The sequence below is a fragment of the Leptonychotes weddellii genome, chromosome 11, assembly GCF_054177405.1.
Source record: "Leptonychotes weddellii isolate Sample4059 chromosome 11, ASM5417740v2, whole genome shotgun sequence".
Classification (NCBI taxonomy): Eukaryota; Metazoa; Chordata; class Mammalia; order Carnivora; family Phocidae; genus Leptonychotes; species Leptonychotes weddellii.
The window spans coordinates 21916371-21941492 of NC_138379.1; the positions used below are offsets into that span (position 1 = coordinate 21916371).

A 25122-nucleotide genomic window follows, 5' to 3' on the forward strand; every position below is an offset into this window, starting at 1 on the left:
ATGGTGGAAAGAGCTTAAAAAATGTTTTTAATCTAAAAATTTCTTTAAAAAGGTTTTACATAATCTAAAAACAACATCATGGTGACACAAATTTAAAGGCAAATTACAGGGCGCCTGGGTGGCTCAGTCGTTAAGTATCTGCCTTCGGCTCAGGTCATGATCCCAGGATCCTGGGATCGAGTCCCACATTGGGCTCCCTGCTTGGCAGGAAGCCTGCTTCTCCCTCTCCCACTCCCCCTGCTTGTGTTCCTGCTCTCGCTATCTCTCTCTCTCTGTCAAATAAATAAATAAAATCTTTAAAAAAAAAAAAAAGGCAAATTACATTCCTTAAATTTCTCAAACACAGTTTATTTATTACTGTTTATCAAAAGAATTATGAGGGGGAAAACCTAGCACCTGCTGGGCATATTAGAAATGACAATCATCCTCCCCTAAACAAACCCTGAGGATGATGGATGGGCTCCCATGATTAGGTTACATTACAAGACAAAGGTGATGGACTTTGCAGACCTAATTAAGGTCCTCAATCAGTTGGCATTAAGTTCATCAAAAAGCAAAAGTAAAATTACCCTGGTGGGATCAGACATATCAGTTAAGCCCTTTAAAAGGAACCAGGAATTCCTGGAAGAAGAGATTTGAATTGAGAGAGATTCTCCTGCTGGCACTGGAGAAGGGAATAGGCATTTGTGGAGATGAGTACGTGACAAGGACCTGAGGGAGGCCTCCAGGAGCTGGGACCAGTCCTTGGCTAAAAGCCAACCACGGGCGCCAGAGTCTCAAAGACTGAATTCTGATAGATCGACTGAGTTCTGATAGATAGAACTGAATTCTGCCAACAACCATATAAGCCTGGAAGAGGACTCCATCCAACCTTTAGATGAGACCCTAGCCCTGGCCAAAAACCTTCATTTCAACCTCGTGACCGGAAGCTGAGAACCCAGCCATGCTGGGTCTTGACTTCTGACCTACAAAATTGTTAGATAATAAACAGGTACTGTTTTAAGCTGCTAAGTTTGTAATAATTTGTTACGCAGTAATAGAAAACTGACCCAGGCAAGCATGTTCCAACCTGGGGCACATTATTAGAGGAACCCCCCCATAGTACTGATACCGTTTTTAGTTAGGAGAGTCCATGCTTTATACCCAGTCCAAAAAGGGGTCCATGGAGTTAACACTAAGAACAATGAACTTACTTGTTTCAAAATTAAAGAGCTGACATTTAACAAGAGAGGTCAGATTGACGGAAGAACTCTTAAATGTTTAACCATCTTGGATCCCTGATAAGCACTGAAAGTGGGAGTAAAAGTGAGAAAATGAGCCTCTTCAGCCTGTACTGCGCTTATGTTAATTATGTAATCTTACACCAGCCCTGTGAGGGAGGTATTATTACTCCCAATCCATCGATGAGTAAGTAGGCTTAGAGAGGTTAAATTCCAAGTGTAAGTCAGTATTTCTCAAGCACCTCCTCTACTGCAGGTGTTGAGGATACAGCGTGAAACAAGACACTTTATTCCACAGAAAAGTCTATATTAATCAGGCAAACAAATGACAGTAATGATGTGCTATGAAGAAAATAAAGCAGAATAATGACATGAGTGACAGGTGAGAGGAGGGGCTCTTTGAAAAGAGGACGGATGGTCGGGGAAGGCCCGAGGACGTGGTTATTTGTGTGGAATGACGCGAAGGAGCAAGCCACAAGAAGAGCTGGGGAAAGTATGTTTCTAGGCAGGGAAAATACAGCTGCTTCTAGAAACAGAAGGCAGGCCAGTGTGGAAAGAGCAGTGAACAAGGAGGAGAGGGCTGAAAGGTGAAGCCAGGGCTGGCATCAAACCCAGGTATGGCCAACTCCAGAGCCTGTGCATTTGCTACTACTCTTCTCACACCTGTGCACATAATATGCCAATATGAACCAAGGCAGAGTCAAAATACTTTTTTCTCACATGAACAGACTAGGATAGAATCCAGTACATCTCAGATTAACAGCAAGTCTGGGACTGAATGACAAAATGTGATCTGCCTAATCTAAAGCTAAATGTAGGACCTCCTGACCATGGCCTCCAACCCGTCACACAAAAAGCGGCGCGGGCGTAACTGGAGGCCGTGCTGGTTCTCAGACCATGTGCCACACAACACGGTGACGGGAATGGAAAGAACGAGGGTGACGAGGAGGTACGTGGCCTAGGGAATGACCTTGTATGTTGTTGAGGCTTTTGACAACAAGCTTACTTCTCTTTGGAAGTTACTTATACTCATAACCAAAAGCACCATTTTCCAGTTACTTATGGTAACATTTAAATGTGAAGGAAATGGCTGCCAACATCCTTTCTGGGGACTTATGCCATGAGCCAAAACCCTAGCCAGATAAATAAAAATATGAGCACTGGGGGGCGCCTGGGTGGCTCAGTTGGTTGAGCACCCAACTTTTAATTTCAGCTCAGGTCATGATCTCAGGGTCGGGGGTACTGAGCCCCATGTCGGGCTCCGTGCTCAGCGGGGAGTCTGCTTGAGGATTTTTCTCCCTCTGCCCCTCCCCCCGCTTGCTTGCACTCTCTCTCTAAAATAAAATAAATAAAATCTTAAAAAAATGAGCACTGATTTTTCTGTTGATTCAGAAAAAATGCCTTCAACAAAAGATATTTAGCTTTTAAGAGCTCTTACAAGTCATAGCCTAACATTACTAGTCCCTTTCTATTATATAAGGTAATTAAATACATCTAATAAAACCTATTACTAATCTGGGTTTTAAATCAAATTAAAGTTTAGCATCAGAGTGACATATCCAAAACACATCCATTTCTTTATATGGGGATCACCAGTTTACTCTCAGACATCAGTTAAAAATAAACAAACAAAAATAACAACTGAACATAAATACTAAAATATTAATGCCTGAATATGTCTATTTAAGAAAAGATCGGTCACATTAAACAGACACATTTTTATTTCATTATCAGCATAACTAATACTATTTTATCAAGAAATAGGCAATTTAGTTTCATTCTTGTAGTAATTAAGATTCTTGGGTAAAACTGCTCTTGGTAAAGAATAAAAGTAAGGAGAAGTCATTAATCATTACCAAGTAAACAGAAAATCAGTTCTGGCCACCACTTCACAGTAAACTTTCACTGCTGATTTTACACTTACATACCTCATAAAGTATAAATGTTAATTACTGTTTAATAACAGCCAACAATTTAGTTTCTATAATGCAGAGAATGCTTTTAATGATTTCTGTCCATGAAATAATGAATCAGATTCTACTTGAAGAATGAGGTGGGCATGAAAAGCTCTAAAAATTAGGAGAAAAACAAATACGTCACACTTCTGCATAAAGGCAGAAGATACCCTGGTAGTTCACTCAGGGTAGAACCTTCTTTACCAGGATCCCTTAAAGAGTAATTCATTTGGGTGGGCTATAACTTAGTTTTATTTATTTATTTATTTAAATAATTTCTTTTTTTTTTTTTTTTAAGATTTTATTTATTTATTTGACAGAGACACACAGTGAGAGGGAACACAAGCAGGGGGAGTGGGAGAGGGAGAAGCAGGTTTCCCACTGAGCAGGGAGCCCGATGCGGGGCTTGATCCCAGGATCATGACCCGAGCCGAAGGCAGACGCTTAAGGAATGAGCCACCCAGGCACCCCTATAACTTAGTTTTAAAAAGAAATACTGCAAACCTGCTAGACGCTCACCTGTCACACCTATCAGTTTTGATGCTGTGATATGAATACAAACATTAACTACAGCTATGATTTTTTTTTTTTAAAGATTTTTTATTTATTTATTTGAGACAGAGAGAATGAGATACAGAGAGCATGAGAGGGAGGGGGGTCAGAGGGAGAAGCAGACTCCCTGCCGAGCAGGGAGCCCGATGCGGGACTCGATCCCGGGACTCCAGGATCATGACCTGAGCCAAAGGCAGTCGCTTAACCAACTGAGCCACCCAGGCGCCCTACAGCTATGATTTAAGACACAGATACACAAAAGATGTTAGGTTACTGGCAAAGAACTTAAATGTATTCTGTCTCTAACTGTGGCCCCAGCACTAGCTTTCCTAAAATAGTTACATACACAGGCAAAGTCAAGTCTATATGCTTTTGCGCAACATACATTCTGAGCAATATGTTTGGGCAATATGTTTGCTCTACTGCAACATTTAAAATAGCAACCCTAACACTGAGGATTTACTTCATAAACACACTGGATCAGAGGCACTTCCTCAGCAGTTGGAACTGATTTTTCTATTCTACTTGCATTTTTAGTTGACAGTGAAAGAAGGAAGGATGTCCCTCCAAATTTCAAGAATTTGTGCTAAGGTATTTTGGGGGAAGCTCAGCCTGCAGTTTTTCAATCTCATCAGAAGATGACATTTTTGTAGGCGACAGTAAGCCAAAGTTTTTTCTGAGGTCCACCTTAATATTAAACTTAAAACACAGGCATCTTTAGTAGTATACAAATTAAAAATCCTAAATAATGCATGCCTTCAGGATCGATTTTTCTCATGAAATCTTTTGTAATATGTCAGATTTTAAAGACCAAAGGTTGACTCTCTTACGGTGCAGAGTTAAAGAATCAGGACAGGAAAGACAACTGGAAATTAGGAGGAGGAAGATGGCAAAAATATTAAAAATATAACTCTATTTTAATAGTGCTTCCTTTGGGTATGCAGCAAGACAATACTATTTCGTTTTCCTTAATAAATATTACATTACTATTATAACTTCAATTCAGGTTAAAAAAAAAGTGCTATTTGTTCATCATATATATAGTAAGCACATATGGAAAGAGAAGGGAGAAAGGAAGAAAGGGCTATTTCATTCCTCTGCTGTCACACCACTGAACTGCCTTCTAAAATATCACCTAGTAACCGACTTCAAAAGACTTTTCTCAGATCACACGTTCCTTAACTTTTTATCCAGCTCCTAGATATCCTCCAACACAAGAAAAGCTGCCTTCTAAAAGTTTACCTCCTGATTATCTCAATTATAACTACTGCTCTACTACCTACCAAACCTCCCTCTCGAGTCCCGAACTGTCTCCTGCAAGTAACCGTCACCTCACTGATCCTGATGCCTGTGGGCTTGTCAGCACTGACGACAGGCTTCAGAGCTAACATATCACTCACTCCACCAAGACAAATACTTTCCCAAAGCCCTTATTTGTGTTTATGGAGCCAAAATTTCATCGTCCAGACCAGAATCCCAAATTCATTCCTTGATTTGTTGCTATCCTGGTCTACGCTCCCCATTCAATCCTTTATGAAAGCTTCTGGATTCTGTCCTTATAACATTGTCTAGATCAGTAATCTCTACTTCTTTCACCTACATTCAAGCATTTTTTTATCTTTTATCTGAATTACTTTATAAGCCTATTAATTTATCTCCTAACCTCAAGTTTTTTTCTGCTCCAATGTATCTTCTACAAATATGCAAAATTAATCCTTCTAAGGTACAGCTATGATTACTTTACCAAAGATGTCACCAAATCTTGATCAATGACTAATGAATTAAGTACAGACTCTCCGCCCTATCCCTCAGAAATACAGGTAAGTCTATTTGGTTATAAAGAAAGTTGCTTTATCACATTTTTATGGAGAGTTTACTAAAACATAGACTGGTAGATTAATAAAATCAAGGTACAAATAGGATGGATGTGGGGGAAAAACTAGGCTTAACTGGCTATGAGGATACTTAATTTTAACATTTTATGGCTAAGTGAAACTTTTTAAGCCCTTTAACTAAAATTTCACAATCTAGAATACTACTTTTCAGTCATAGGTCAGGACAGCTGATCTCCAACTCATGCAGTACGGCAGGACTCACAGTGTGTGTTTAAGAGAACCACATACACATGTCTGATGAACAAATCAATAAGGCTGTAATACAGATAAATGAGGTTAGCTAAGAATTAAACCTGGATTGCTCGCCATAAAAGAAATGTCCCAAAATAAACCAGTGCTTTTTTTTTAAGATTTATTTATTTATTTATTTATTGGAAAGAGAGAATGAGTACAAGTGGGGAGGAGGGGCAGAGGGAGAGGAGAAGGAGGCTCCCTGCTGAGCAGGGAGCCCAATGCTGGGCTCAATCCCAGGACCTTGGGATCATGACCTAAGCCGAAGGCAGACACTTCACTGACTGAGCCACCCAGGTGCGCTAAACCAATGCTTTAATGAAGAGTAAAATAACCCAATGAAAAAAAAAGAAATTTCCGTTGGTCCAGCACTGCCACTTAATAGTTTTATAACCTTTGCTCATCTCAACTTAAAAAATTTTAGCCAGTATTACTGATCACTTTTTATCAATAGTAAATGGGGAATAAGCATATTGCCTTAAAATGTTAGCTCAATTTGAAGAATTTAACATTACCGCCAATAGAAATGTAATACAGGGGTGCCTGGGTGTGCAGTTGGTTAAGCATCCAACTCTTGGTTTCAGCTCAGGTCATGATCTCAGGGTCTTGAGATCCAGTGTCGCTTTGGGCTCCATGCTCAGTGTGGAGTCTGCTTAAGACTTTCTCTTTCTCCCTCTGCCCCATTCCTTCTCCCTGTTCTCTCTCTTTCTAAAATAACACATACCTCTACAGCAATTTTACATTAGTCAAATGTCTAAAGGATTAATCTTTGCCTTCCCCACTGATTAAGTTTCAATAGAGCAGGGGCCATCTGTTCTCATACACTCTTAAAAGAAACAAAATGTAAACAAATGGAAAAACATCAGTGTTCTTGAATAGGAAGACTCAGGATCATCAAGATATCAATTCTTCCCCAAGTTAATTGTAAAATGTGATACAATCCCAATAAAAACACCATCATTCCCCTGTACCAGCAGGGCAAATGAATTGTTTAAAATTCATTTGGAAAAATAATAAAATAAGAATCAGCCAAGAAAACTGGTCTATTGAGAAAGAAGAACAAGGATAACTCGATCAAATTTTAAAACTTACTATAAAATATTTATAATTAAGAGTGTGGTACTAAACAATGGTGCCAACTCATGGACAGTTGACTAGAAAAGGAAATCCAAAAAGAGCCAACTGCATATGGAAATCACTTTGATCACACAAGTGACTAAAATCCAAACAGATAAGAATGAAATTATTTTTGAAAGTATATTTCCAGGTTTTAAAAAATTAAATGTGATTACAAGCTTATTTCAAACAAACGTAAAACAATATAAAGGTTCACCACTCTGCACTCTACATATAATTTTTTGCATTCATCACCATTTCTAAGGATCTGGCTTAGTTACCAAATTAGAACCATTCTTCACTAATGCTATAATTACTCTGAAACAACCCTTGCAGAAAATATAATTTTGCACTCAGAAAAGCAATTGAAAATACAAAAGAACGGTATATGTCCTCTTAAATCTTAACACTGAATAAGCTCTTCTTTAAATACTTTCAGAAAAAGCTGATCATGATAAATAATGGAATCAGTTGTTACAAAAAGCACAAACATACTCTTTAGTGAATATCCCCCGAGGACCAGTGGCTGTGCCCTGGCTAGCATCCAGGGCATGTTTTTCCACAATATTACGGGCAGCTGGACTTAAACGGAACCTAAGAAAAAAACGTGAAGATTAAGGAAACTAATAAACACTCATAATTTGAATCAAATATACCTAAAACATCAAGTTTTACCGATAATTAGCAAAATAAAAATTTATAATAAAGTTAAAATGATTCCCATAGTCACAAATAAATTAATCTGTACTAATCTGGTTTATTTTACTACCAAAATATGTTCATACAAATTTAATTAGTTACTATTTCAAAATATTCCTTTAATAAGAGTAAATATTCAAAAGGAGAGAGCTTCTATTTTGAGGAATAATTTTTCACATGGCTCTTCATCCAACACATCAATAAGGAACTAACTATACTGTTCCTTCATTTTTTTCTGTGTGGTAAAACATACAAAAAAATTACAATTTTAAACATTTTTAGGCATACAATTGAGTGGCATTAAGTACAACTAACCTGTTGTGCAACCACTGCGACCATCCATCTCCAGAATTTTCATTCTCAAACTGAAACTCTGTACCCATTGAACAATAACTCCCCATTGCCTGCCCCACCCCCTGCCCCAAGCAGCTAGCATTCCACTGTCTTTACCAATTTGATTACTCTAGGTAACTCACATAAGTGGAACCACACAATGTCTGTTCTTTTGTGACTGGCATATTTTACTTTGCATAATTCCTTCAAGGTTCATCCGTGTCATGGTACGTGTGTCAGTATTTCCTTCCTTTTCAAAGCTGAGTAACATTCCGTTGTATGTATATAGCATATTTTGGACACATGGGTTGTTCTCACCTTTTGGCTACTGTGCATAATACTGCTATACATGGCTGCAAAGTATCTCCTTGAGTTCCTGCTTTCAATTCTTTTGAGTATATACCCAGAGGAGGAATTGCTGGGTCATATGGTAATTCTATTCTTATTTTTCTGAGGAAATGCCATACTGTTTTCCATAGTGGCTGCACCACTTTACATTCCCACCAACAGTGCACGAGGGTTCTAGTTTCTCTATATCCCCATCAACATGGAAATTTACAACTCAGCACTTCAAAAACACTGACAAGAACTGACACTGGTAAACTAAAGGAAAAAAATTTTAAAACGGTAAGGGTCTGCATTTTTATTTAAGTTCAAAAGTGGTTCTTAAGAGGACCTTTCTCAATGAAGAAGTTTTTCTTATAAAGAAAAAGTAATTTTGTATAATTATAGAGAATGTTAAATAAATGAACTTGTTAAAATTTTCAGAATCCATCAATTAAAGCTATGTAAGGCTGAAGTGAAATGGTGTTTACTAAGTATCGGTGTTATATAGGGACAAAATTGAGCTCTAGTCTGTGTCGGACACTCAAATGCAATATAGTTGTAAAGGAATGCATGTTAAGATGGTAATTCCATTTTATGTCAGTTGTACATTTAAAACTGGAATTCACATTACGGTAACTAGAATTCCATGGACAGAAACATGATATGAAGTCTCGTATATTGAATTTCATCCTGTAATCCTAAAACCTACTTCAAGTTCAACGTGGACAAAGACTACTTGCTTTGTTCTCCACCGGGTGAGCAGGGCTTTCATACTACCTGGAACATGACACGTACTCAATAACTGTTTGTTTGTTGAATGAACAATGACAGTAAAAGAATCATTCCTAGGCCTCAGTCACCTAAGAGAAAAAGGGAAGATCGGCCACTTCCTACATAAGGTGCAAAGATGTTTTAAATATAATGACTGAAATATCCTAAAAGCTGCTGTAACTTTTTTTTTCTTTTTAACATCAGCATCCAAATAAGCATACTCACTGCAGTTTTCCCAATGTGTGTTCCTTTTTGACAGGAGGAGAAATTTGTGGTTCGGGTGGGGGACAAGGCACTGATGGTTTTGAAGCTGGTGATGGAGGACCTACATCTTTGGGGATTTCAACATGTTTCCAATCTTCTCCTTCTTCAACTAGCAAACCAATTAGTGAACCTAGTTGTATATTTTTAGATCCTTCTTCAACCTGTATTTTAAAAAGAAAATAATTGCAGAGATGGAAAGGCTCATGACCATATGAAGTAGTTTAAATAATTCTGTACTGATTAGAAAGATCTCTTAATTTGAGCTAAAATCTGCTTCCAAGTCAGCCTGCCTCCTCCTTCTACCCACCACCGTCCTTTCTTACCTTCCCCCACGTATACCTTCCTTCACCACTCTTCCCATCCCAGTTATTAATGCTATATCCTGAAAAAAAAAATCTAGAATTTCTCCTCTGACAGCTTTCAAATATATAAGAGCAATCATTACCATCTTCCTTTTGATGTCAATCAGTACAAATCAAAAACAGGAGACTGGTTTACTTCAACTATTTGTCTTTCCCAGATAGTTTCTTGTTATAATAGCTTAGACATTCTAAGAGCTCACAATGAATTAAGTACCTTAAATTAGTCCTACTACTAACATTAATTTAATGTAAAATGTATTCAGTAAACTTAGTCTCTGGAAAAAAGTATATCCCATCATATGAACAGAATTGGTTAACTACTCTGGTTAATGTTGGTTTCTGTCTTTCCCTATACTTAATTTTTCCATATGTATCTATTTACAAAACCTGAGAAATAAAACCCCATGAATTTTTGTAAGTACATCAGAGACACGGTGGTGTCTCAGCTAATCAATCTTTCATAGATAATGCCAATTAAAAGGATAAATAAGATTGAAGTTTAAAAAAACAAACTTATATGTATTTCAAATATTTCAGCAGCATTAGCTTTTAAAGAAAGGGCTGATTTTTATTTACTTAGTAAGAGAAGTCCCTAGGGGACCTTCAGATGACAATGTTTTTAAATTCAGTACTGGAAGAAAATGTCATTCCTTTAAAATTTTTATTATTCTCTTTCAATTACATTAAATAAAGTTCATTACAGATGTAATTTAATGAATAATAGAATGAGAGGCTGTAGGATGTTCACTAATATAGTAACTGTAAGTAAGAACATAACTCCTAAAATGGACTTGACATTTCTGATTAACATTAAATTTGATGCTTATTAGTATGTGCACTATTCTAAAAATAAATAAGGCATAAGTCATGGTAATTAGGAAGCTTTGTAAGTTTACTAATTACTGATGGATAAGAACAGAAATAATGCTTCAGTGAAGCAAAATATATATATAAGAAATGAGTACAGAATATAAGGACATGTAATGAATTACAAGCTGTGAAAAAAAACTAAACAGCCCAAGAACAATTTGTTTAGCTGTTTGTCACATCCTAAAAAGTTTTAGTTCTATGTACTACTCATTTTTTTTTACTATTATGTCAAAAAGATGAGTTAATATTATTTTAAATAAAAATTTTGTTTAAAAAAAAAAAAACACTCAACATGGATCAAGAGTGGACTTCAGAATGTCCGCTGGTAAGGGTTGGAAAGTGGCGCCTAAAGGCCCAGCATGAGGCTGGCGGAACTGGGGAGTAGACAGCAACATGGGACAACAAATGGGAAACCTGTGGCACCTATTTCTCCAGACACCCATACACGGGCTGAACTCCATCCCAAGGCACAGACCCCTAGGATGGAGCCTCTTTCTTTACAAGAGACATTCCCATAGGCAGACATGAATCACCTGCAAATGTGCTAAAGACTGCCCACCTAAGCTCACCAGCGCCCCCGAGGATATGAGATGCTGAAGTCGAGAGACAAAATCTGTACAGCAGAAACTCCCAACAGAGAAATAATTTGAGGGGATTCACTCCATTAAAGGTGCTGGTAAAAACTCTGTTTTGATTGTGATGTTAAAAAATAATCAGTAAGTTAAATAGTTTCTTCTGTAAAAGTCAAACAGTGTGAAAGCTGCTGACACAGAAGGAGCAAGCACGGCGGTTAATGGAGAGGAGCAGAGTCACATGACTGATTGGGTTTGAAAGCTTAGTAAAATATAATACGTTGTATGTTAATAAAGCCTCTAAGACAAGATATCTAAAAAAAAAAAAAAGAAAGAAAGAAAACTTAGTAAAACTTTTCCATCATGGTTTCAACCATTGAACGGTTTGAAACTGTCTATATTCTTTAAGATAAACACTTTAACTTACATGCAAATTAACTTTGGTCTGAAAGGAAGATACATAAGAAACACTGAAGCTGAAAACAAATCAATGACAAGTTAAAAATGCAGAGGGGGAGAAAAAACACTCATTAAGTCCTTGACTAACAGTTTGGCAGTCAAGTGCCAGGCACTGTTCTAGCACTATGTCAACTCATTTAATTCTCCTAACAACCTTAGGAGGTAAGTGCTATTATTATTCAAGTATAGATAAGGAAACTGAAGCACAGAAAGGTTGAAGGACTTGCTCAAGATCATAAGACCAGTAGGTATCCAGCCAAGATTCAAATCCAGTCTGACATTACAGATAGCATTCAGCACACCAAGTACCAAATCTGTAAACTGCATTCACAGGACCAAAATTATCATACAGCAGTTCAATATCATGCTCCTACTTTAAAAAACAAGCTTAAAGGGGAGAAGATATAGACTGGATTATAATTCATTTAGCTTTTAATTCACGGGGAACACAGACTCATTTACCATTTTAATGCGTCATTTACCCATTTCAACATGAAAATATTAGAACTGAGAATATCTCCCATTTAGTGAATTTGCTCTGAGCTTTGAGGGTTATTTTCTCAATTAAAAATGTTATAGTCTACAGAGAGGAATCAATTGAAGGTCTCACAACGTCAAATTTCAACCATAAACTTCGGAACAGTGAAATGCATCTTTGAAGGTGACTCAGGCAATTTAATGAAAAATAAGGGGGGAAAGGGACCTAACCATAAAATCATATTGAAAAAATACACATTCTTGAAAAAGAAAAGAATACATTCTTTAGAGAAACACTAGTGACACAGTATTAGAGTAAGATACAGCTAAGAAATTGATTGAAGAACATGACTAGTACCAAAAATAATTATTCTTTGTTATTTTTTAATTTTAGGAGTATCAACAAAAGGAAGCATTTTTTTCTTTTTTAAGTAAGCTCTCCCAAAATGGGGCTTGAACTCACGACCCAGAGATCAGGAGTCGCATGCTCCACCAACTCAGCCAGCCAGGTGCCCCTAAAGGAAGTATTTTTTTAAATTTTGCATTAATATCCATGGATTTTAGTTTTCAGAAAGAATTCTAGTCTTGAAAATTATTTTGAAAAATAATGGTCTACCAATATAATAAAAATCTATCAATGAATGTTTTGCAGTCAATAAATTAAAATGTCAAAAATTTATGTAAGTTTAAATAATCTTAATATCCTACACCCTTTTCACCCTCAAAAGTATCCTGGTTTGTAACAAATCATATAGTAACCCTAAAATGTTAGAAGCCAAACCAGACAATCTTTAATAAATTCTCCAAATAGGGGCGCCTGGGTGGCTCAATCAGTTACGCATCTGATTCTTGATTTTGGCTCAGGTCATGAGCTCAGGGTTGGGAGACAGAGCCCCACATTGGGCTCCACACTGGGCATGGAGCCTGCTTAAGATTCTCTCTCTCCCTTTCCATCTGCCCTTCCCCTTCCCCCTCTAAAGACAAAACAAAACAAAAACCCCAAATATGTCATCCTAATATTCTACTTTATTAACATCATTTAAAATGCCTGCTGTCCAGTTTGCTGAATAAATTTAAGACTAAGCTTATGAACTAATACCTGAGTAAAAATTTAAGGTTTTCTGTACAATTTACTAGTGATTAAATAAGAATTTAACAATTTTCTCATTAACTGAACTAAACTGGAAATGGACCATAAAATTATCTACACTGACAGCAATTATTCTTTACTAACATTATTAAAAACTTCTAAGCTTTTTTCTGGTTCTAACTGAAATGTAATAAGTATTATTTTATATAAAATGGAAATCAGATGCAAAAATTACGAATGAGAACAAAGAGATATGAAATTGGGCAGGGGGAGAGGAAGAATACAAAAACCTTTCCAAGACTATGCAAACAAATCTCCATGAGGAGCAAGATAGGTAATAATTTCTAATGGTTTCAAAAATGTGCACAAGCTAAAAACTAGAGCTTTATATCATCACTTGCCTTTTAATAAGATCAATCTCCACCTCCTTGATTCTGAAAGTAAAGATCTCGTAGAAGTATTCTTATTAAAATCAGTTTATTATGTGTGCTCATATGAGAATTATTCCACAATGAAAGACAAAGGTGTAACCTGCATGGATGTGAGAGAGCTGAGAGTGGGGAGGGGTGAAAGACTAAAACACCCCAGTGATGTCACCTAATATCACCCTGATTTTTTTCCTCCATAAAACTGTTACATTGTGACATGAATAGACTCCCATTCCTATTATTCAAAACGCATGTGGAATAATAATAAAGCCATAAAGCCCTAAAATACACATACAATCTTTTCTTTGGCAAGGAAGTAACCATTTGTGCTGCTAAAGCCCTTATTAATCATATCTCCCCCTCAGCCCCCTAGCTTTTCAGAGCATTAGGGGCCAGATGAATAGGCACTACTGACCTATAACACTGTTAGCAATTTGAAATGCATTACGAAGCAGCTAAGTGGGAAAAGCTATCAATTCTGGGAGACTTTCATAGTCAAACAATCCAGAGCTAGGGCCAAGAACACAGCTTGCCAAAAGCATACACAATAAAATGTAGCTGGGTTTATTACATATGGTAATTCAAACAATCTTTTCCTTTTTCATAATGCTGCACAAATTAGTTGAAGAAACTATTTTTGGTATGAATAATTACATTCTCCTTATGAAGGTATAGAAATTTTAGCTTTCCATTCATATTTCCTCCAAGAAGTATTTTCAACACGGTGTTTTAACATGGCTATTAATAATGTAGATGACAAGTAAAGGAAGTTTGATAATTAGAATGTAAAAAGCAACATATGAATGATGAAAAAAGGGAAAAGGATTTTTTAGTAAGAAACACGAGTGAAAAACTGTGTATAGATCTACATCTAATTAGATTATAACATTCCAAATTGTGGTCTTTGGATAAAATGTACAAAGAAAGGTGTTGTTATCCATTCCCAAAACAGAGGTGAGCTGGCATCTCAGAATTAAAAACGTATCAACAATGGACTATAACAGATATGCAGCGTCTCTGTACAAATCAAACTACAGAGGCATGAATGGATACTTACTGTTCAGTTGCAAACAACCAATACAAATTATTAGATAAACATATAGATTGACATAGGGGCTAATGGTCACCAAGAGCTGAGTGAGTAATTATAATAATAATTAGAGTAGCAATATTTCTTGATGCTTGGTGGGTGACAAGCCTTAATGAGTATATATGTATTATCTCAATCTCTACTACTGCTCCATGGTGTAGATATTATTATTATCTCTACTTTATTATGAAGGAAAAGGCCCATAGAGGTTAAAGAATTTGCCAATCACAGGGCGCCTGAGTGCCTCAGTGGGTTAAGCATCTGACTCTTGGTTTTGGCTCAGGTCATGATCTCAGGTTCGTAAGATCTAGCCCCAGGTTGGGTTCCATGCTCAGCATGGAATCTGCCTGAGATTCTCTCTCTCTCCCGCTCTGTCCCTCCCCCTGCTGTGCTTTCTCTTTCTCTCTCTCTCAAATAAGTCTTTAAAAATAAATAAATAAATACAATAAAAAATAATAAAAATATATTATGTAGATACAGATAACAAGACATTATAAATACAGTGGTAAAAATAAAAGGTGACTTTAATTCAAAGAACTTCACATTTAAGAGATCTTCATCCCGTTGAAGACAATCAAAATAAACACTTACCACTATTTTGGCCAAGATGCCATCATCACTTGCATCTAAGGTAACCACAGCTTTATCAGTCTCTATTTCACATAAGGCATCTCCAGCACTCACAGCTTCACCTACAAAACAAGACTGGGTTTGTTTTGTTTTTTAAAATATGAATGTTAGTATGTGGGTTTGAGTGTGTGTTAAGTGCATAAAACATGAATAATGAGTACCAAGATATTCAGTACCTAGCTCTGGGCTGTGGAATTACAAGTAATTTTCATTGTGTATGTGAGTGTGTGTTTGCATGTGTGTATATTATGTATGGTTTGTTGTATTTTCCAAAAGCTCTATAATGGACATAAACTACATCTGTTATAATAAAAACAACAATTACAAAAGATTATTGAACAGATATAATGAGATCACACTCTAGAAACAATAGCAATGAATGCATATTCTCTTCCAAACAAATCAATTCCAGATCTATTCCTTTCTTTTTATTATGTTTTGACTATTATTCCATGAGGAGAAAAGTTTTACAATTAATAGCACTTCTTGGTTAACATTGTAGCATAAATTCAGAAACCCTGTTGGCACTGCAGAGCATAAATAAATAAAGCATATTAAACAAAAACAGACAATGTCAAAGACACAACTGAGGTCAAATAAGAAACATTTCTGTGCAACAGAAGCAATATGGAAACTCAAAAATGTTGAGCAAGATCTGACTTGCTGTTTCTGAGTCTAGAAACAGGTGGAGTGGGGAGGTTAGCAGGGAGAATGCAGTGGTTTCCTTTGGAATAAAGAGAACTAAAAGTGATTTGCTGCAGACAGGGATGCAAATCAGAATCTCCCCTTAAAGCTAGGGCTGGGTCAGTGACTCTAGTCATAACAGAAGGCCAATAAAGGGGGCAATCAAGACCTGCTGACTAGGACTATGGCTTTTACCAGAACTGTAGGTCTAGGAAGGTAGGGAACAAAAACACTACCTCAGTACCAGGATCTGAGCCAAGCCACCCTCTGGCTCCATTACCGCATCTATTTGCAATATCAATAGCAAAATCCCTAGACTGGGGGTGGGGAAAGGGAAAGTGGAGGGCAAGTGGGAAGACACTGAAACACAAACAAAAAACCTTTTTAAAATAAATAAATAAATAAATAAATAATAAAACAAAGTTCCAAAACATTTGAAGAAATTTAATGCTAAGAAAGAAAACCACAAAACCAATAATGGAAACAAACTTATTTCAGATGAAATTCATTTAGTGCAACCTGCCAGAGATTTTTAAATAAGTATTTTGAGGATGTTCAGAAACATAAATGAAGGTAAAAGATCCATCACAAGAGCAAGAGATAAAAAACAATGTACAGAAATGAAACAAAATGACATCACATAGGAAGGAAAACCTAATTAGAAATCTTGGAAATGAAAAATAGTCATTGAAATAAAAAGAAACAATCATTGGGATGTATTCTAGACTAGACATAGTAAAGTGAATTATAAAGGCAGCATTAAGGAACTCCCTGGAACTTACTACAGGCAGAAAAAAAAGATTAAAAATAGAAGAAAGCAGTAAGAGACACAGATTGAGGCTGCAATGTTTGTCTAATAGATTTTCCAAGGGAAGACTGGAGGGAATAGTTGAAAAGCAATACATGAAAAGATAAATGCTGAGAATTGTCTACAATGGAAAAGAAATACATATCCTCAACATGAAAGAGCTCTGAATGAAGTTAGATAATTGTAACCTATGATGTATTGACTAGGAAGGGGCACCGGGAGCCTTGTAGCTCGCTGGAAATATGAATTATGAATCTTGACTAGGTGGTGGTAACCTGGTTATATGTGTATGTAAAAATTAATTGAGCTTACACTTTCTTCAATTTATACTTCACTAAAAAAAAAAATAAGCAGAAAAAAAGTATTAGACTGTATGAATTCACATTAGATACACTGTAGTGAAATTCCATACAATAAAAACAATCTTAAAACCTATCAGAGGAAAATAAACCAGATTACATCAATGGAATGACAGAAAGCATACTTCTCAGAAGCTGTAATAAAGGTCAGAAGACAATGGAGTAGTATCTTCGAAAAGTTGAGGAAAAGTAACTGTCTAGAATTTTATATGCAACCAAACCATCATTCTAGAATAAAGGAAAGGGGGGGCACCTGGGTGGCTCAGTCAGTTAGCTGTCTGACTCTTGATTTCGGCTCAGGTAACGATCTCAGGGTTGTGGGCTGTGAAATCGAGCCCCGTGTCGGGCTCTGCTCTGGGTGTGGAGCCTGCTTAATATATTCTCTCTCTCTCTCTCTTCATCTGCCCTTACCCACCTTCCCTTTCATAAAAAAAAAAAAAAAAAGATTCTTTAGACATAAAAGGCTAAGAAAATTTAGCACCTATCGATGAGCTATTAAAAAATGCAGTTCATCAAGAAGAAAAATGGACACAGGAGGGGACCCATGGACTACATGAAACAAGTTACTACAGAAACTGATAGAATGGTAACTATGAATCATTTAAAAGCTAATTTCTGAGGGTTTAAAAAATGCAAAACTCAAACTCTAAAAAAAAAGTAAGCTGGATAAGGAAATGCTTAGTTGATAGTTAAAGCATTAAAAGAACTTTGATATAAATAGGCAGAAAAAAATGCTAAATAACTCTAGATTTTATTGGCAAAATTTAATTAAATATGTATCCAAAATAATTAATGATGTACACCCCCCCAAAAATAGAAATATTATCTACAGCATTCTGCAAAGCAGAGGAAACATTAAATAAAAACTATCACCCACCTGAAGACACATGAAAAGAAAAAAATAAAAAACACACCGAAATTGTAGAAATAAGTCCAAATGTATCAGTAATTGTAATAAACGGATTAAAACAACCTACTAAAAGCAGAAATTATCAAAATGATTACAAAAAAATAAAATCTGGATAAATGTGGCTTACAAGAGACAGACCTAAAACAAAACCAGAATAAAAATGCAAGTATAGAAAAGCATGTAACATACAAATACACTCCCTCACACATATACCAAAAATAGCTGGTACTGCAGTTTTCATAGGCACACTCAATAAAGAACATGAAGGAAAATCTAAAACACTACAATAAATATGCTCTGGAAGTTTACTGTACAGAAACTACTTCCCGGTATACCAAGATGGCCACATAGATGGTTATATTATCTTTGGTTAAAACAGTCTGGAACTGTCAATATAAACTATTTTAATGAAATCAACATTATCTGTTAGATGATATTTATGAAACACCTAAAAGGTGACTGTTGGCCTAACCCTGAAGAGATTTTTCTACTCAACAAATATTTATTAAAAATGCTTTAAGGTACTGAGGATACAGAGGGGGTGGGGTGGGGGGGGTGGGAAGGGAAGTTAACATTCTAACTTCAAGAAGCTTGCTTTCTACCTAGTGACAATTAACTGGAAATTATGGTGGGATCGGGTGAAGTTAGGATGCCATAGGAACATTCAGGAGGGGTATCTAATTTAGTTTTTGCAAGGTGAAAGGCTTCCTAAAAAAAGAATATATATATTTACGTAATTATGTATATTATATACATACTATTTATACATATATATAATCTGAGCCTGAAAAGATGAGAAGACAATCAAGTAAAGAAGCAGTGATCCAAGCAGAAGGCACAACATACCCAAAGCCCAGGAGGCAAAAGAGAACAGGAAACTTTGGAGGAGCTGGGTAATAGTACCTGAGAGAAGCAATGAGAGATTAGGCTGGTGAGGTAAGCAGAAATCAGACCCAAAAGGAACCTTGTACGTCCCACAGAGAAAGCAGATTATATCATCTTATATACTTCTTTATAATGGCAGATGTTTTCATAGTTAAAATAGAGTGTATTTCAAAAAAAAGAAAAAAAAAGAGTGTATTTCAAAAGGAAAAAAAAAAAATCACACCCTTATGTTTCTGCTGTAACCATGGAAAAAACAATTGAACTAGGCCACCTAGCAATACTTCTAGACACCTAGAAATCCTGCCCATAAGAAAAAAGTAAAATTCACAGATCTGTACTCCTGAAACAAATAATACAATATATGTTAAAAAAAAAAAAAAAAGAAGATAGCAGGAGGGGAAGAATGAAGGGGGGGAATCAGAGGGGGAGATGAACCATGAGAGATGATGGACTCTGAAAAACAAACTGAGGGTTCTAGAGGGGAGGGGGGTGGGAGGATGGGTTAGCTTGGTGATGGGTATTTTTTTTTTTCCTTCTGGTGATGGGTATTAAAGAGGGCACGTATTGCATGGAGCACTGGGTGTTATACACAAACAATGAATCATGGAACACTACATCAAAAACTAACGATGTAATGTATGGTGATTAACATAACAAAAAATTTAAAAAAAAAGAAAAAAGTAAGATGACGTTTTATCACTTGTGTCCACCTACCACAAATTCCAAACACCCTTTAAGAACCATAGATAAAAAAATAAAGCCCCACAAAAAAACAAACCATAGACAGCCATCGATCAATCTAGATGACTTTGTTCCTATTCCTGAATTCCTACAACAGTTGTAATTAATTTGAAATGAATCACAAATTGCATTCTAAAATGTTATGTAGCTACTGTTATTTGTTTTTTTTTTTTTCAATTGGGTTTTCCTCTATTTACCAGGCTGTGAGCTTCTTCACAACAGGAACAGGACACATCTTAAGTGTTTTACATTCTACCTCATTACCCTGGACTCCAGCTAGTGCTTCACACATAATGAGTTTGCGCTGAAAACGCTTGAGGGAAAAAAACTATAGTAATTTCACAAATCCTCATGTCATCATAAGGTTTACATCAAACTATCATTATATTTCGTTTGGTTCTAACATTTGATTTGTAGCATGCTTCTAACAGTTAATATCTCGGGCAGCCTATTTCCTTTTTATGGTGTTTTAATTATATGTACACCTACTCACATAACACAGACATATATATTTGCTATATGAGGATGCCGAGAGAGAGAATGGAAAGAAACCTAGAGAAGGATCAATCCATTACACAGTGAAATTTCCCCAGAAACCATAGCAGTTTAAAACATCGCATTATTATATAAGGGCACATTACCCCTAATTTTATGAAACTAAGGTACTAGCTATCAATAATCAAACATAATGTAAACACCAAAAGAAAATTTTGAGACTAATAATAAGCCATGATGATTCTAAATATCCTCAGTTTTAGCTTTGATTAATTAACAAGTTAGTGCTATAATTGAGAAAAGCTGTGAAACAGAGTATTAGAACTCAGACACAGGTTTGATTCCAAGCTCTGACACAAGTAATCTTGACCAAATTACTTAGGTTTTGAATGCATAGGTGTTAAAAAAAAAAAGATCATGGAACTGGAAATGTTAGGTTAACTCTTCATATACATCTTCAAACACTTCACAACATCTTTAGATAAAAACATTAGGTATGTTATTGAGAACCATTAAGAACCAGGACTCATTCTCACTCCCTATTCCATACTCTCATTTCAAACAGATCATTCAACAATTAGTATACATTAATATATAAGGCATTCTACTAAGCACTGGTTACAAGCACAACAAGAAGAGTTTGTAGTCCAAAGGAGAAGGCTGAAAATGAAAAGCCAGGACAGAGCATCATGGATGGCGGGGGGTGACAGACCCTCAGCTGCCCGTGTTGCAGAAGACGGCAGCTTTGCAGTGTCCCTGCCCCATCTCCTCGTGGTGCATGTCAGCAGCCGAGGTGGAGCGGGCCCGGAGCGAGAGTGCGGGCCCCAGGAGGGGCCAGAGCAGAGGCCCGCCCGGGGGCCGCTCCCCAGCACCGAAGCCAGCATCATCGTTGGTTCCTTTGTCCAGATGGGCGGCTGTCGGAGCTGAGGCCTGGAGTTACAGAGGCTTCCCTTTCTCTTTTTAAATTCTGGGTATGAAGTATAGTCTTGATCAAACACAATGGTCATGTTTATGAAGTAAATACATCCTGTGACTTTAACAAAATAATTCTGTCCTGGCAAAAGTTAAGAATAAAAGTCTTTATATAAAAGGTGTATATGGTGGTAGTGGTGGGGGAGAGCTAGCTTTTATCTGTAAGACCAAGAACATTAAAGAAAAACACCTCTTCTTAGTGCTAAATTGGAGCATAATGACAGCTATGATTTGAGAAAAATAATTCAATTGTTTACACAACAAATACTAGTTAAGTACGTAAATGACATTGTACAAGGCAGTATGGTAAAAAAAAAAATAATAAAATCAGACAGACCTGCTTCAAGAAGTTCTTAACGTAACTAAAGAGTACAAAGAAGCAGGCCACGGCCTTCCCACCCAATGAGGGCTTACAGCAGTGTGGGAAGACAGAGGAGGGGCCCCTAGTCAGTGTTTGTCAACCCTTTTCACCTCATTACACAAATAAAAAATATTATTTGCATGACCAAAGACCCCCAGCAACTGTGCTCCTTGGCCATCTGAGGTCCTGACCTGAGAGCTAAAGGCAGGAGTAGCAGTTTGAGAAGGAAATGGCTGGGCCAGGTTAACCTCCCTTACATCCTTCTGGCCCCTAACATTTTATTATGTTGCCTTTCAAGTGCTCAACACACATGCGGCTCGGGGTCACCCACTATATGGGGCAGGGCAGACACAGAACATTTCCATCACCACAGAAAGTTCTATTAAATAAAATGGCAATCAGTAATTGCACCCGCCAATTCTAAAATCCTAACATGATAAGAAATACGAACAATAAATGTAAAAAGCATAGATGCAGTGTTGTTCAGCAACGAAAGGAAGGCATTGCTGATACAGGCTACAACATGGATGAACCTCAACAGCATGCTAAATGGTAGAAGCCAGTCACAAAAGACAACACATTATAGGATTCTATTATATGAAATGCCCAGGAAAGGCAAAATTTTAGAGCCAGAAAGCAGATCACACTAGGGATGGGAGAAAGAAGTGACTGCAGTCAGGCACCTGGGATCTTCTAGGTGACAGAAATGTTCTGAAACTGGATTTTGGTGATGTCGCACAACTCTTCTACTTAACTAAAAATCATGGAATTGTGCACTTAAAATCAGCAAAATCTATGGTATGTAAACTGTACCTCAAAAAAGCTGCTAAAACAGTAATAGACTGAAAAAAATGGTGAAGCTATTTATGAAATGCGTGTTTCAAAAGTTTTCCATTTTAGCACCACAAACATGGATACAAATCCCCAGAAATAACAACAGACATCGGGAGCTCTTCTTCAGCAGAATCCAGAGACCCATGTGACTCCACAACAGCACCTCGTGATAACACTTCCAACAGTGATGAATTCCTTCCGAACAGTTTTACTTCAGAACTGTATAATCCACATTAATGAGATCTAGTCTAAAGACTTGTACAAAAGCTATTTGAGATAGTCGCAGTTCCCAGTCACATGACAGAAGGAACGTCCACATAAAATGGCAGTCTCTGGGGGAGAACATCAAGAGCTGCAGCAGCAAACATCACTGATGAAGTTCCACACACTAAGTAAGTACTTTGTGGGACTACCTCAACCAACTTCTCTTCCAGTATTTCATGGTATGCTCTAAAATATCTCAGAGAGAAAACAGTGTTTTTCATACCCTCAAATATTCTCTCACAAAAGGGGGGAAACAAGAATATTTTCTTCCTTTTGTTATTTTAACAGATTTGATTTCAATTGATGAAAAAATAAGCTATATCCATGTTCATTAAACTGAAAATATCTGAAGCACATTTTTCTCTCCAAATAACAAACTTGTAAAAAAGATGTGAAATTACAGTTCAGCTCACCTTTCAAGAGATTCTGACATTGTACATGTTACCTATCACTTTTGAAGTGTCTTCTCCACCAATTTTACAATGCATACTCCTTACTTAATCCCAGACTGAAATTAAGTATTGTACTATTCATTATAAAACTGCTTTGTTAACAATCATTAGATCAACAAAGATGGGAAAAAATGTATATATTATTGCATATTTCCGAGACTCCAACAAAACAAAACGAAATTGAGTTACCATAGAATTCTAAAGCCAGGAATATACCTTAGATTTTAACTAGTTCAACTCACCCCCAGATATTTCATGGCAGAGTGGGAACCCCAAAAGACAAACTGTGATTTCCAGGCCAGAGTTCCTTTCACTGCACCTTTATCACCTTTGCTTAAAACACACCCCCCCAACACTCCCCCAAAGCATTAGTAATAACAGTTGTGAATTACAGAGTCTCCGATTTTCAAGAAATCATTAAAAGTTTGTAAGACCGAACTGCTATCCATTAAAGGTTTTAAGATCGTTAGCCTTAAAAATAAACTAAATTTATAATTAGATATAACACTGTTCTTTTTTATGAACAAAAATTCAATCCTCTTAACATCTGAAGGTCTAAACTCATTGTTTCAAATAACAATGACCATGCATTAAAAAATCTCAAGATCAATTTTTTTTAAAACACAGTTTTAAAAAAGCTGCAGGAGACAGCTGGACAAAATGGTATACATAAAGTTTGATGCAAGAATTGAAATGTTTTTAATATAGAATGACTGAACCAAGTTATCATAAATGTATCAAGCCCCAGACATACTTAGACATATAGTCACATGCATACCGTACATAAATGTTAATGAAAAGAAGTTATGCTCAAAAGATCACAATGAAATCATGAACATGATCAACTTAAAGTAAGAAGATGGTGAATTACTGAGCACCAAAGATTAAGATTATTCTCAATTATTTATAGTATATTAGTAAAGGAATATTTCTCTTCAGTTGGCAGAACACAATTTTAAGAACAACCTTCAGGGAAACATGCTCCAAGGGCTTACAGCGTATCCTGGCTTGTCCTATGTGAAAATAGCACATTGTCATGAAAAGGAAAAAAGAACAGAATGATGAGACCATATGTCTCCTGGCTCTCCATCATACTCTCCCTATTCTAATGGATGTGAATAAGTTATCAGGTTGCCAGTGAGCTAGAAGTCTGAAAGATAAATGTGGTCCAAAGAATCCTTATCTACTTGCCTCAAAATGTGAAAAAATTTAATCTTTTTATAATAACCCTAAAAGGCTGTTCTGCGTCTGAATCATTATGTAATGACACCAACACTCTGTCATACTGAATGTGGAAAGAGCCAAAGCTCTGTAATTCATCAGGAAAAAGAAACCTAAAAATAGATTCCAATTGATTACATTATTTGTAAAAGTGAAACTTTCTTAGATACTGGTGATTATTTTAAAAGACAGCAGTCTTGCAGAGCCAATTGCTCAGAGTGCTTCCTAATGAAGCACTGGCTCTTTCATTTATGTGATCTATGTCCTCCTCAAATTCTAGAAAATTCTCTGCCACTTTTGCCTTGAATATTACCTTTTTCTCATTCTCTCTTCTTTCTCCTCCTAGAATTCCTGCTGTTGGATTACTGGATGATTTTCATATTATTCCCCATCTCTCAACTTCTTGTTCATATTTTCTACTGCTTTATCTCTTTCGGCTACATGCAAACTAATTTTCTCAGGTTGAACTTCTGTTCACTAATTCTTTGCTCAGTTACACTTTAACACAACCTTGAGTTTTTCGTTTTCTAATTTTAGAGATAAAAGATTTCATTCTTAGAAGTTCTGTTTGTCGTTTTCAAATCTGCCTAGACTTTCTGGAGAGTGTCTGCCTCTTTTCAGATTTTCAATTCCTTCTCTTACATGTTTAGTCATTTCAAACAGTTTTATGTATCTAGTAATTCCAATTAACTGAAGTTCTTATAGATCTAGACCTGTTTTGTTATTAAATTTGAGACTGTGAACTCTTCATAAGTAGGACTTTATCTGGGAATCTTATATGGCTTGGACTAGAGG

General features: G+C 36.5%; 1 protein-coding gene across 1 annotated transcript in view; it reads right to left on the reverse strand.

Moving 5' to 3' along the window:
• PDHX (pyruvate dehydrogenase complex component X) overlaps positions 1 to 25122 on the reverse strand; it is a 67927-nt gene that overhangs the window by 21842 nt on the left and 20963 nt on the right. The window contains exons 3-5 of the mRNA XM_006733049.3: positions 15303 to 15403; positions 9325 to 9524; positions 7465 to 7563 (exon numbers count right to left, since the gene is read on the reverse strand). Of these exons, the coding sequence (XP_006733112.3) occupies positions 7465 to 7563; positions 9325 to 9524; positions 15303 to 15403 (400 nt within the window). The remainder of the gene's footprint in view (positions 1 to 7464; positions 7564 to 9324; positions 9525 to 15302; positions 15404 to 25122) is intronic.